Here is a 15,162-nt window from a genome sequence, read left to right on the forward strand (position 1 = left end):
TGATTTACGGTGAAAGCAGATTATTTTCTATTCCCTTAACTCTTGTAAGATTGACAAGGACAACAAGGATCTGCTGGAGATAAAGACTTGTTCTGTCATAGAGGGCGAAAATATTTTAACACAGGAAGGCGATAAAGCAGCAAAAGAGGAGGGCGATTCACGAACAAACGAAACATCTCTTGATTGTAGAAGTAAGTAAACTCCAAACAGAAAGCGTACCTATAACCAGGGTCTTAACTGCAAGTGGATCTACAATTTGTCAGGCATCGGATGTTATGCTCTCTTCTCTTTCCTTGACTCATTCCGATACTGGCAGAATTCGAAACTCTGTTTGTATTTTTATTTCAGCGATAGCAGAAACTCACAAAAATGCCGGCAATGATGCATTTCTTAAACATGATCTTGTCAAGGCTATAAACTTCTACTCAGGGGGAATTGAAGTAAAATGCAAGGATGAGGATCTGAATGCCAAATTGTACAACAACAGGGCTTCAGCCCACTATCACTTGGGTAAAGTATCATTCATATTAACTTAACGCAATGCCCACATTGTACTTTATTCCGTACCGAACATTCCATCGTCTATTTTGCATCCCGGCCCTTTTAAGTAAAGACCCTCCTGGAATCTCAATACAACTGTCTCTATTGACCCTATTGATGTTATCTGGGTGAAATCTTATGTGGATTACCTTTTTAAAGGCTAAGAGAATACCATTGAGGGTAGGGAGATTCGGTAGAGAACTTAACACTGTCTCAGAGAGGATAGTGCCAGGTCTGATTTGCGTTTTCAAAAATACGTGAAATCTGAGTTCCTGAAAAATGTATGGGCTCATGTCATTGACACTCAAATAAAGCGCTTTATTTCATAATTATATTTTTTTTATCCAACATTCCGTTGTCTTTTCCGCATACCAGAATTTTTTGGTACGTAAAGATACTTCTGTAATCTGAATTTTGTAGTCTCTATTGGTCGTATAGATGTAAAAGTAAATCGCGCTCTCTGATTGGTCAGTTAGCCACTACCATTTGCCCTTGGGTGCACGCCAAGAAACTGAGCTAGCGCGGTAAAATTTAGGCAAATTCAACAAATCTCCTCTCCTGACGGTAAAATACACCGATGAAATGCACAGATGAAAAGTAGAAGTTGAAGAAAATACTAAGCTGTCGTTTTGAAGGAAAAAAAAAACAAAAGATCAAGCGACAAATTTGCCCTGGATGAATTAATCACTGTTTTCCACACGGCTAGAATCGGCTGAAGAAAAATCGAGCGAGCGAAGATTTAAGGCACATTTTGTGTGTATTTTATAGAAGAGAAAGTCTGTTTGAAATGTAAATTTATCAATTAGTATTGTGTTATTGACTTTTTGGTCAAGTTGATGCTAAATTCAAGCAAATATTTTAGGAAACACGCTCAAATTCGAGACAGCTTTGTTGTGAAGTTTTCATCGCATCGATTAAAAATTTTAGTTGAGTAAACGGGCACATTACGCTGGAATAAGCGAAATTCATTTGAGTACCGAAACATTTGGGTTTTCAAATAAATTTTTCAAAAAATAACTTCTGTGTGTATTATTTTGTTCCTCAGTGTTTATTCATAACAGTCGTTCAGAGAACAGTCGAAAAACAACAGCTTCAGCGCCAGCTGTGTGTCGGCGAATTTCAGTTGCAACTTTGACTTTTATAGCTGGATTTCCCCAGACAGATTTCGATACAAAGCTAGTTAATTTCTTTTTAAAATTAGTGTTACCTGTTATTCTAAAGGAATTACAGTCAAATTTTCTCATTTCTACTTTACGTTTATTTCAAAAATTGTCACATAAATAAGCTTGATAATTATTTCATTTATTTAGTTTAGTTGGTGTTTATAGTTGCAGCTATAGTTTTCCCTCAAAGTTTTTACCCTAATATTAAGAGCAAGTAGACAGATGCCATTCACAATAACAACAAAAAACGTTTTGCAATTTACCTGAAGACGGAGAACGGTTGATTCAGCGAAAGAAAAACTCAAAGGCAAGTTTTTGAAAAACATAGAACATGATTTGTTTACGCGCGGGCAGGTGGCAGCATACATGAACTCAGATCGATGACTCAACCGAAGGCAAATGGAAAATAATGTTTTTCTCTTTTGATTATGTCATAAAAGAAATAGTAAACGTTGCAGCTGTGCAACCATGGAGTTATGGATGCACTTGGGAGGTTTGCTAAGCACTCAAGAAGCTAGAGTCGCACTCCGTCACGCTTCTTTCGTGCTTTGCAACCTCCCACGTGCATCCATAACTCGATGGTTGCACGCTGCACGTTTACCATTTCTTAACTAGGGTTAAGCCTTATGTGGATACGAGAGTGCCAGTGTGGGTCTCAGGTCGGAAACGGCTGAGGTCTTACCTCGTTAGAGCCGTATCTCCATGTCATGTTCCTTAATACGTTCACTCTTGTTCCTTTCCCTATCGCCCATGGACACTTTGCCGCATTCGTAAGGAAGCGAATCATCTGTTTCGTAGCCATCTTAGTATCGTGGGTCAATATTATCTTTTTGGTCGTACTAGGTGTGATTTTAGTATTATGTTGAATTTGAAGCCTGCCCTCTTTTTTTCGAATTTTTATAATTTATATTTTTTTTATTTTCCTGCCTTAAGTTGTATTAAATTAAACAAATGAATAAAAAAATGCAATGTAAAATGCACCAGAATAGTTTGTCCAAACTAAAGACATGCCCGCCATATATCAGGCATGTGCATCTTTTCTGGCAAGATGCGCGTACCTCGTGGATGCATTATGGGTTTTTATTTACGATGTCATAATGATGAGTGAGTTTTTTAAAGTTCTGTAAGGCAAGCACTCTATTTCGCTTGCGAGATACAAAAGTGCATGTTGTCCTTCATCAACCGTATAAAGAACATTTCGTTCCAGTGAACTAGAAACGACTTCAAACAGTGCCACAACCTCGGAGCAACAGTGCTGCGCTTTCTTTTGTAGCTTTTCTTAGAGTTTTTTTTTAAGCTAATATGATTTATATTTTTGTTTTTCTTCCTATTTTTAATATTACAAATGGTCTAAAACTGTTGGGGGTTTTTCTTTTCTTCAAGGCGATTATCAGGATTCACTGAGTGACGCAAAAGCTGCAGTATCGTTACAACCTACTTACCTAAAGGCAATTGTCAGAGGTACGGACAATCTTGTATATTTAAAAATTACACAGTGGAACCTCTATGTACGAACGCGGCCGGCTTCTATTATTAGCAACCCCCTTTCAAAACACCAAAGTCAAACTCCCGGTGGTGGAATAAATCTATCCTAAACGACCACCTCTTGTAAGCGCCCGCGACCAGTTTTTGGGTTGACAGTTTTATAGTTTTCCACTGTCTTTACCCCTATAGGCGACCACCTGACTGATGGTCCAATCTCTACGCTACCAAGAGCATGCACAAAAATTTTAGTGCATTACAAGACGGAAATTGCATCTAATAAATTCTTTACCAAAAAGACGATGTCTCGGGACCTCTTCTCAAAAGAAGCTCTGCAGTTCCTTTTTCGAAAGCGACCTCCAAATCTTTGTATTTTGGGTGGTGGCTCTGATTAGACTGTATATTGAATGAGGCCGAAAGGCTGAGTATCATGTATAAAGGAATGTACACGTTATTTAATAATTGCTTTATTCTTCGTGCAAATTATTTTCCAAGGTCTTAACATGACAGACTGTCAGACTGTCAGACTTGCTCAAAGCATTCGCTTGCCCCTCAGCAGATGAAGGATGTTATGCTTTCTTGATCTTGCGCATATTCTCATATGCAGTTGAAATTCATCAAGAAATGTTTTTTTTTTTTGGCCTATTTTCGTTATCATTTCCTGTGAGTGCATTGTAATTCTGCTATTTTGTCGTTGCCCAAGCTGACGCGCGACTATCAGACCTGCATTAATCGTGGATGATGAATAGTGTAAGAAAAATTTGGGCAAACAGTGCTGTTACGGGGGATTAGAATAATGTATAGCCGATTGGAGTCGAGTGACTGACGTCAATGATGTTATAATCTAGTAGCCTGGAGATAAAAGCCAATCAGAAAAAGGGGTTTAAATTTTATTTTCCGTTGTTTCACTCATTATCATACATCATACCAAAAAACAAAGGAAAATAAAATTTAAACTGACTAAGGATAAAACTGAACCACAGCCCATATATCTAGCCAATGTTTTGAAAAAACTAACCTAAAGACATTTGCAGTCATTTGAGTGAAAAGGCGTCAAAAGGCAGGTTTCTTAAGCCCGATAAACTCCAAAATCACATTAACGAAGGAAAAGGAAAGGAGAAAAAGAAAGAGCGAGGAGAAGGAAAGGAGAAGAAAAAAGGAGCAACGGTCGCACTCTTAGTTTTTATAATAGCTATTTAGGAGACTGTTTTTGGCCGGAAAAACTGTTTTTCAAAAATCCGGCTAGATGTACATACGTATTTTTCAATCAATATGTCAATTTCCTTTTAGGGGCAATTGCCTGTTTGAAGTTGAAGAAGTTTGAAGAAGCCGTTAAGTGGTGTGATCAAGGACTTTCAGTATCCTTTTATATGAATCTACCGTCAAGGTCTTGAACACATTTTTTATGGCTTTATTTATGTGTCTTGTTTACTTCCCTGGAGATTTTTCTTCCCTAAAATTGCAAAGAATCATTATGGCATCCGAGATCCTTCTTTTGGTGGCTACATTACTCATCATATAACTCAGAGAAGTCCTCAAACGTAAACTTCAGTCGATGTCATTTACAATGAATGATAGACAGATAGCCTTTCGTTGCTGTAAAGGTGCTGAAAAAGTTTCTTTTCTACGGTTCATTTACCCCTACTTTTTATAAGTAATGAGCACTTAAACACTTAAAAATCAATCCTAACAATTTATTTTTGGAACCAGTGCCCGTGTGAATTTGAGCAAGTGTGAAAAAGCCAATAGCTTTCAGTATATCTTGTTTTGATCTTCTATCGTGTTCTGTTCTTTTTTTCTATGCTCCATATTGTCGGAATCCTTCTTTTCCATGTTAGTTATACCAAATTTTTTTTAAAACTGAATATGCCATGGAAACAGGTAAGTTCAGTCTTTTCCTCTATGTTCTTGTCTACTTCACGTTATCACAAACTTCTATCAAACCGGGTAACATATGTAAGGCTCCCACGTGCAGGGTACATATGACCCTTTTTTTACAGATACAAGTATTTCTTGGTAGTCAACTGAGACAGTACAACTGGTAACCAATAAGGCCATGGTTTAACATAACTTGCATAACGATTACAGCGTATATGATTTGATTAAATAGGTATACATGTATAGTATAAGTAACTACCGTCAATGATAATCATTTACTAATAATATGCTAATAAGTCCAACTTCTCGACCTTATTGCCCATCTTGACCATCTTAAGATTGACAAGTGCAACAAGACGCTCTTAGAAACAAGAAAGTCATCCGTGAATATGGAATGCAGGTTCCCCGATAAAAGAGAGGGGATCAAGCTCAATCCAGAAACCACCGATGCGACAAAAACGGTTTGTAGTTGGCGTACATTAGTTTGAAGACAAGCTGCATGCGGTCAAAAGTATTTACGAGGGTGGATCAAAACGTTCTGTCACTTGACCTATTTATCTCCCACGCCTCACCGCAAATTTCAAGAATTGAAAGTCGCAGTCAAATTCCCTCAAACTAGCTTCCCTCGACTTCTATATACATCGTTGCGTCCTTATCCTCCACTTCTGAAAGCATTCTCGGTTTTCTGAAGCAGGTATGGCCCTCATCTCTGAATGCACAGCTTTAGCAAGGTCTTGGATCCTTGTACCCAACCCCCTCGTTGTTGTTTGTTTCGTTTTTTTTGCTCACATATCTCTTTGCGCTGTTCCCACGATCTGAACGCCTGGAACAGGCTAGGATCCTTAAAAAAGGCTGATTTAATTTTTGGAAAGAGTCAGAAATCGCACGAGCCAAGTCGGGTGAGTATAGTGGATGTTCCATCAACCGGATGCCATTGTCATCAAGGTACGTCTGTGTGTTAAGAGCTATGTGAGGAGCTGCATTGTCGTGATGCAACTGGATTCGAGACCGACGTCGAGTCCGTCCCGTTGACTGATTATGCAGAAGAACTTTTGGCAACACTGAAGTTGTGTAATATGGGCAGTGATTGTAGCTTTGTCGGGCATTATGTCGACAACAACAGGCCCCTGAGTATTGAAGAAAATGGTGAACATTCTCTTTCTTGAACGGAAACCTGTTTTCAGGACCTCCGGGAGTGGGTCATCTTCGGCCAGCCAAACCATATTAGAACGTTTATCTTTCATAATGAAGGAGGAAATCCAACACTCGTCACCCGTAACAACATCAGAAAACTTCTTAGAGCCATTTGGTTCAAACTCTTCCAACCATTTGCGGCAGATTCATTATATGGTCACCATTTGTTCTTTCTGTTCTGTTTTCAACTGGCGGGGGACCCATCTTGCGAACCTCTTGGACCGACTAAGCTGCTCATGGACGATAGCATGTAAATACAGGGTGTTTCAAAAGTTCGTTCCGATTTTTTATTCTCTTAAATTTCACTAATTATTAAAAAAAAACCTTTTGTAAAACTTAGTATGTTATTCATTAGTCATTTAACATTGAATAACTGAAATATGAGTAACCAGAATGTCTTCCTGTATGTTTTCTGACATTTTCTAAGCGGTGAGGTATAGAATGTACGAGCTGCCAAAGCGTGTCCAAAGTCACATTCTTCCAGGCGAAGCGTAGTCACCGTCGTACCACGTCCTGTGTTTTGGGGGCTGGATCTTTGTATGTTCAAGGCGGTCTTGTCTGCGATAATCCAGATGGTCTCTAGAGGTTTCACATCACATGAGTTTGCCGGCCGGTCCTCCTTTGGTATAAAGTTGGAAAATCCTTCTGACACCATGCTTGCATGAAGTGTGCACCGCCTTTTTCTCTTCAAGGCTTTCCAACTTTTTTTGGTAACTTATTCCCATACCGTTGTGCTCGAAACTTTGATCGATAATGTGAAGCCGAAATTTTTTTTACCTTTCTGTTTTGTGGAATTATTACGCATATACTTACACAGCTTTTTCGATAATATTCTCACACAGTTTGTGACAAAACGGCCATCCACTCCTTGGTTTGTCTTCGAAGGTCTTTAATTTTGACCACTTGTTCGGTCATCGTTCAGACTTCTTCAACAATTTCACAATTTTGTTTTGACTCAATGGCCAGAAGACCATAAATATAGATGCCTGAGCTCTAGCACAAACAGTATAGGCCTTCAGAGGAGTAGAGAAAATAAAAGAAAACGATAAAAATACCAAAATAGAAAACCTACAAAATGGGCTGGAAAAGTATGGCAGAAAAAACCTCGCGTGCGTGTACAGCTGGGGCAAAAATGAAAAAAAAATATATTTTCTGCAAATTTTATTTTGAAATTGCTTTGAACGGTTATTTAGATAAATTTCTTTCCTGAATCAGTTTACATTTGCCTAAAGAAGCATTAAATGCTTTGCGCAAAATGCAATTTATAATCGGAACGAACTTTTGAAACACCCTGTAGAAGGACCAGGCAAATTCCACACGACCTTTATATGGGCACTAAATTTGCTTAACAATTAGCTGTTCTTGAGGTCTAAAGATTAATATAAGAATGAAGAACCATTGTTGCTTGGAGAACCTAATAAGGCTTTTCATGGTGAAAGAACTTGCTGATCTGCCCTCGTATAATATGGTATCTGCATTATCTTTTAACGTTTCCTTCTACACGATCTCTCTCATTCTTCTTGAACTGTGGTAAAGAGGCCTAATCCAACAAACAGAAAATGTACACCAAACACTTGAATCTTACTGGATTTCCACACACTTTGCTCCAGCAGGCTGTTTTCACTGTCCGAGGTATAACAACAGAAGTTAGAAAATGAATCAATCAATTCTACGGGTGTCACTACAGGGAAGCCTGCTCAAAAAATTTATCTAACAGATGTCTTACCAATGCACAATGGTAATGTTAAAAACATACACTATTAAGAACGCATGTAAGCATAATTCAGATAAAAGAATAAAGTGTCTTTCTAAGCATTCAGTACACATTTTATAGACATATTGAAATATACCAATATATCTGTGTCACTAAAGATCTGATCCAAAAGCAATTTATTTTCACAGGTTTGTAACTTATCATCGACGGACTTTCCAATGGAATACCGCCTTTGCAAAACAAAAGAAGGTGAACTTACAAAAAACCCTTGGGAAGTGAATCTGCCTGATGATTTCAAGGACAACGTTGCATTCCATGAGGAACTGCTTAGATTTGCCAAATTTATCAAAGATAAGGCTAATGAAGGACGCATGTATAGTAGTCTTGGCGATGTTTTTCGGAATCGGTGTGAATACAAGAAAGCCATAGAAAATCACGAACTTGCTCTTGGCATTGCGAGAGATTTGAAGGACAAGGTTGAGGAAGCATATGCTTGCGGAAGTCTTGGTGATGATTTCCAAAAAGTGTGCGCTTTCAATAAAGCTATCGAGTACCACAACATTGCGCTCAGGATTTCTATAGACCTGAAAGACAAAGCTGGGGAAGCTAAAGCTTGTCGTGGTCTTGGCCATGCCTTTCGGGCTCTTTATTATCATAAACAAGCAATAGAATACTACGAACGTTGTCTTAGTGTTGCAAAAGAACTGGGTGACAAGGCATTGGAAGGAGATGCCTGTAGCGGTCTCGGTTACGCTGTCCATGAGCAAAGCCATTACACAATAGCGGAAAAGTACCACAACCAACATCTCAACATTGCCAAGCGTTTAAAAGACAAGTCTGGAGAACAAATGGCATATACAAGCTTGGGGAGCGTTTTTGGTCGCCTTGGCGATTTTAAAAAATCCTTAGATCATTTTAAGTGTGCCGTTAACATCGCCAAAGAGCTGGGAGACAAGGAAGCGCTCATGCTTGCATATGGTGGTCTGGGAAAGGCGTCTGAGCATCTTGGAAATTTAAGGAAAGCGGAAGAGTACACTAATCTGCGCCTCAACCTTGCCAAGGAAATTGGAAACAAATGTGAAGAAGGTGGTGCGTACTGCAACCTTGGCCATATTTTTTCCCGCCTTGGTAACTTTAAAAAATCCATAGAATGCTTCAATCGTCAACTTAAAATTGCCAAAGAAATTGAAGACTTAATGGCAGAAGGTGCTGCGCTTGGTGGCCTCGGTGCTGTTTTTGACAGCCTCGGAGAATTCGAAAAAGCCATTGACTACCACACGCAACATCTTCGTATTGCTAAAACCATTAAAGATAAAGATGGGCAAGCAATTGCATATGGCAATCTTGGCAACGCTTATCTCAGCCTTGAAGATTTCAAGAACGCCCTACATTGCTTTGAACTACGCCTTAGTATTGCGAAAAAACTGGGAGATAAGGCAGGGGAAGGACGTGCATATGGACACCTCGGAAGCACTTATCGACACCTTGGGGACTACAAGAAAGCCGTGGACTATTACAGCTTGCGTCTCTCTATTGCCCAAGAACTTGGAGACAAGGCTGGGGAAGGGGCTGCCTGTGGCTATTTAGGTTCCATCTCCCTGCTTCTTGGCGACTACACGATAGCCATTGATTGGAACAAAAAACGACTCAAAATTGCTGAACATCTTGGTGACAAAGACATGGAAGGTAAAGCATACAGTGATCTAGGACAATGCTTTGAGATGCTGAACGTTTTGCCTAAAGCGCTAGACAATTACCAAACAAGCGTTAAAGTTTTCAATCAAATGAGGAGTCTTCTTCAGTCTCAAGATAAATGGAAGATTGGATTTCGGAACGAATGTAACTATGCTTACACAGGCCTTTGTAGAGTTTTGTTAAAACAAGAAAAGATTGGTGAAGCTCTGGTTGCTGCCGAAGAAGGTCGTGCCCAGTCACTAGCTGATCTTATGACATCTCAGTATGGTCTTCAAGAAAGACAAACCGAAGAAAAGTGCCCAGGCGAAGAAGAATTCGGCATGTTAAACAATATTTCATCAAGCACGGTGTTCCTATCTGTGTCAGAAAATAAGATAAACATCTGGTTACTGTTGAAAGAAAAACCTGTTCTTCACCGACAGAAGACACTTTGCCACCATTTTGCAGAAAATGCAGCAGCTGAAACATTACAGTCCCTAATACAATTTGCTTACGAAAACAATGATGTTCGTGCAAATGTTAACTGCGAGAATCGGTCCTTAGATGTGTTACGAGAAAACAGCTATATTGTGGAGCGGTCATCCAAAAAGTGCTCACAGCAAATTCTCCAAGAGGATAGCCTTCCCCTAGCCGCCTTGTACAGCTATGTGATTGCCCCGATGTTAGATCTGATTGAGGGCGATGAGCTAATAATTGTCCCGGATGGTCCACTATGGCTTGCCCCGTTTGCTGCATTGCTGAATCCTTTTTCCGAATACTTGTGTGAATCCTTCAAAGTCAGACTAATTCCTTCGCTGACAAGTTTGAGAATTATTGCTCATTGCCCAAAATTCCACAGCAGTAGGGGAGCTCTAGTTGTAGGAGATCCAGACATGAGTGAAGTTACTAACAGCCAAGGAAATCAGATCCTGGAGCAGCTTCCTTTTGCCAGACAAGAAGCACAGATGATTGGGCGGATTCTTAATACTGCACCTCTCACTGGAAATTTGGCCACCAAACGTGAAGTACTAAAACAGATCAGTTCGGTTGCAGTAGTACACATTGCTGCACATGGACGCATGGAAACCGGAGAGATAGCGTTGAGCCCGAATCTTGAAAGGAAATCACAGACCCCTGCAGAAGAGGATTACATGTTGACAATGGCAGATGTGATGAGTGTGAAGCTGCGAGCCAAGCTAGTTGTACTTAGTTGCTGTCACAGTGGTCAGGGAGAGATTAAAGCTGAAGGCGTGGTCGGTATTGCACGCGCTTTTATTGGTGCTGGTGCTCGTTCTGTTCTCGTGTCCCTGTGGGCCATCGATGACGAGGCCACCTTGGAGTTCATGAAAAGCTTCTACCACAACCTTGTTAAACGGCGAAGTGCCAGTGATTCCCTTAACCGCGCAATGAAATGTCTCAGAGAATCCGAGGAGTTCGGCGATTTAAAATACTGGGCGCCTTTTACACTTATAGGCGATGACGTCACTCTCGACAAACAAGAAGAAATCAGGGTCTCATAAATAAATTAAGAAACTATGTCCCCAAAAGACAGAGAAATGGTATGAAACAAAGTCTTGTCGATCTTCTCACAACGTCATCTGACTGTGAGCAACGTAAATAAGAATTAAATTTCGCCTGCCTGAAGTTACCCAAATAATTCCCGTTTGAGTAAAAGAAGCGGTATCTCTTCTCTTCTGCGAAGAAACAAATCACGGCTGCGTGGAGACTAGCAGTCTAAGCGAGTGGACAATTTATTTCAATAATAAACTGTAGCAAGGTCAATCTCATGTATCATGTTCTGTTTCATTTTTCGTACAAATGAAGTACTGTGGAACCTACAAAACAAAGAGCCAAGGGACTGGCAAAATTTGTTCGCTTTTACGCGGTTTCGTTTCATTGAAGTTCTTTTCCACGCATATATATTACTATTACTAGGTAAAGAAAATCATTCGTTATGCCGAGGACTTCGTTATATAGAGGTTCATTATATCTATGTCTCACTATGATAACACAGAATTGGTAATTGTTCCCTAAAATTGTCTTTACATGGTGGCAGCGAGTGGAGAGCTATAGTGGTAACATATGACACATAGCCAATCGCCTACAAGTCAACAAGAGTATGGCCTCTGGATTTTCGTTACCGCCGCCAGCACCCCTTGAAATACACGACCCCAACGTGGCAGAGAGGTGGAAAAAGTTCCTCCTGGCGTGGGAGAACTACGCACTTGCAACAGAGTTAAACAAGAAGGGTCAGCCTGTTCAAGTGGCCACACTACTAACAGTGATTGGCGAAGAAGCAAGAGAGGTGTATTCTACCTTTAACGATTGGGCAGAAGACGGCGACGATAAGAAAATTAAGCCTGTGTTGAAGAAGTTCGGGGATTATTGCGAACCACGCAAAAATATTCCTTTCGAGAGATACAAGTTTAACCGCCGAGTTCAAGAGCCAGGAGAAACCTACGATCAGTATCGTACCTCTCTACGAAAGTTAGCCGAGGGCTGTAGTTTTGAAACAATCACGCCTGATGAAATCCTTCGTGACCGCCTTCTGTTTGGTGTTCGAGACAACAAGCTAAGGGAGAGACTCTTAAGAGAGACTAAGTTAACGCTAGACAAAACAGACGAAATCTGCAGGGCCTCGGAGAGTACGATAGCTCAAATGAAGCTTGTCGAGCAACCTTCAGGACAAATAAATGCAGTCACAAGTCAAAGCAAGAAGCCTGAAGTCCCATGGAGACGAAAACGTCACGGCGACAAACACGCAACTAAAGAATGTGGGAGATGCGGCACTTTGCATGACCAAACAAAGAGAGAACGATGCCCGGCTTATGGCAAGACATGCTTGAAATGCGGCAAAGTCTCACATTTCGCGTCTAAATTTCGCAATAAGAAAAGAGATCCCAAGAGTGATAACAAGGATATACCTGTCAGAACCGTCGACAGCGATAACAGCGAATCGGAAGTATTTTACGCCGAGATGATCTGTGCAGTTGATCTAGATGATTCCCAACTTGTGACCCTCAAATTGGAGTCAGGCCATTACCTGCGTTTTCAACCAGACACAGGGGCACAATGCAACGTAATCCCGCTGAACCTTTACAAGAAAGCGACAAAGGATTACCGTCTTGAACGCGTGACACCTTTGAATACTCAACTTGCGGCCTACGGAGGCTCAAAACTGTCAGTTGTGGGTCAAGTGCGCATCACCGTATGGCGTGACGAACTCAAGTGTAAATTGGATTGCAAACTTGTTGACAGCAACACGATCCGCCCGCTCCTTGGGAGAAAAGCTTGCGTGGGTATGAAGATAATTAAATACACAGACAATGACGAACTAAACAAACCACAAACAGGAAGTGCTCCGGTTTACTCGCTCGAACGGACAACTATGGAGAAAGTCACGCACGTACCTATCACGAGAGAAGCATTGATCGAGAAATATCCCGATGTTTTCGGTGACGGCGTAGGCAAACTGGCTGGTGAACACCACATCAGACTGGATAACACCGTAGACCCTGTGCAACATGCACCTCGACGCGTTCCGGTGGCACTCAGAGCTAAAGTTAAAGAAGCCCTAGAAGACCTTGTTAAACAGGAAGTTATCGCACCTGTGACTTCCCCCACAGCTTGGATAAGCTCTATGGTAACTGTACCCAAGAAAAACGGTAAACTTCGCATATGCCTAGACCCAAAGGACCTCAACCGTGCCGTACAACGTGAGCACTACCCTCTTCCAACAATCGAAGACGTTGCCACAAGACTACACGGCGCCAAAGTTTTCACAAAACTTGACGCGCGAAATGGTTTCTGGCACGTGGCTTTGGATGACGAATCATCATGCCTAACCACGTTCCACACTCCGTTTGGTCGTTACCGTTGGAGACGCCTGCCTTTCGGTATTAGTTCAGCTCCGGAAGTCTTCCAGCGGAGAATGCACCAACTGATCGAAGGCTTGTCAGGAATTGAAGTCGTAGCTGACGACTTTATCGTGATTGGCTGCGGGAACACTGTTGCAGAGGCTAACAGCGACCATGATAGAGCCCTTATCAGCTTCCTAGAGCGTTGCAAAGAGCAAGGTGTTAAGCTCAACACTGAAAAGCTTAACCTTCGACTGACGGAAGTCCCGTTTATTGGACATATCGCGACAGACAAGGGCTTGCGTGTTGACCCCGCCAAAGTTCGGGCTATAAGCGAAATGCCAGCGCCAACAGATAAAGCCGGAGTACAGAGACTGCTGGGACTCGCACAGTATTTAAGCAAATTCCTTCCACGTCTGTCTGACATCACTAAGCCACTGAGAGAACTGACGCAGAACGAGGTTGAATGGACCTGGGGAACAGCTCAAGAAGAGGCACTGGACTCCTTGAAAAAAGCTGTGGTGACTACCCCCGTTTTGCGATACTACAACTTAGAGGAGGAAGTTACGCTCCAGTGCGACGCATCTCAATTTGGATTAGGCGCCGCCCTATTACAGAATGGTCAGCCTGTGGCCTACGCATCAAGAGCACTTACTGGTGCCGAAACGCGATACGCCCAAATAGAAAAGGAACTGCTCGCAATAGTGTTTGCGTGCAAACGTTTTGAACCTTATGTGTATGGTCGTGACATAGTTCATGTGGAAACTGACCACAAACCTTTGGAACCGATCTTTGTAAAGGAGCTCAACGCAGCGCCCAAGCGACTACAACGGATGTTGCTGAGGCTGCAGAAGTACAGTCTTTGTGTAGCGTACAAAAAGGGGCGCGATATGTATTTGGCCGACACCCTCAGCCGTGCATTTCTCCCAGAAGTGAATGCTTGTGAGTTTACACAAGAGTTAGAGTCAGTGGATCACCGAGCCTTCCTTCCAGTCAGCAACGAACGCTGGCAGCAGATCAAACACGCGTCGGCAGATGATCCCGTGTTGCAGAAACTAAGAGCTACGATACGTCAAGGATGGCCAAAACAAAGATCTGACGTTCCTGAATGTCTCTACCCGTACTTCGACATAAGAGACGTCTTAACCGTTCAGGATGAACTGGTTTTCAAGGGACAACTACTCGTAGTACCAGCCAGCCTACGGAAGGAGCTTATGGCAGTGCTACACAGTTCCCACATCGGCATCGAAGGGTGTTTTCGCAGAGCACGCAATACCCTCTACTGGCCCCGCATGGCCGCCGAGCTGCGACAGTACATCTCGAAGTGTGACATCTGTCTAGCACACCGCGACAGGCAAGCCAAAGAACCGCTGTTACAACACGAGGTGGTGGCCCGACCCTGGGCCAAAGTCGCCGCTGACCTCTGCGAAGTAGACAACCGCACTCTACTAGTCATTTCCGACTACTACAGCAATTTCATAGAAGTTGCTCGTCTCAAGGCCGTGACATCACGCAATGTTATCAAAGAAATGAAAGCCGTATTCGCGCGGTATGGCATCCCGGACGTGCTCGTCACAGAGAACGGCCCCCAGTTCGCTTCTGCCGAATTTTCTGTTTTCGCGAAAACTTGGATGTTTCAACATACAACATCTTCCCCCTA

At 41.9% G+C, this 15,162-nt stretch overlaps 1 protein-coding gene across 1 annotated transcript; it reads left to right on the forward strand.

The window, feature by feature from the left end:
• The first annotated feature begins 360 nt into the window (after nt 1–360).
• LOC140928519 (uncharacterized) lies at nt 361–11,677 on the forward strand. Its single transcript, XM_073378277.1, has 5 exons — nt 361–510; nt 3,087–3,164; nt 4,476–4,543; nt 5,402–5,524; nt 8,160–11,677. The coding sequence occupies exons 4-5, from the start codon at nt 5,453–5,455 to the stop codon at nt 11,163–11,165; spliced, it is 3,078 nt and encodes a 1,025-aa protein (XP_073234378.1). The 5' UTR covers nt 361–510; nt 3,087–3,164; nt 4,476–4,543; nt 5,402–5,452; the 3' UTR covers nt 11,166–11,677.
• The last annotated feature ends 3,485 nt before the right edge of the window (nt 11,678–15,162 follow it).

This window comes from Porites lutea, chromosome 2 (assembly GCF_958299795.1).
Source record: "Porites lutea chromosome 2, jaPorLute2.1, whole genome shotgun sequence".
In the NCBI taxonomy this organism is placed as follows: domain Eukaryota; kingdom Metazoa; phylum Cnidaria; class Anthozoa; order Scleractinia; family Poritidae; genus Porites; species Porites lutea.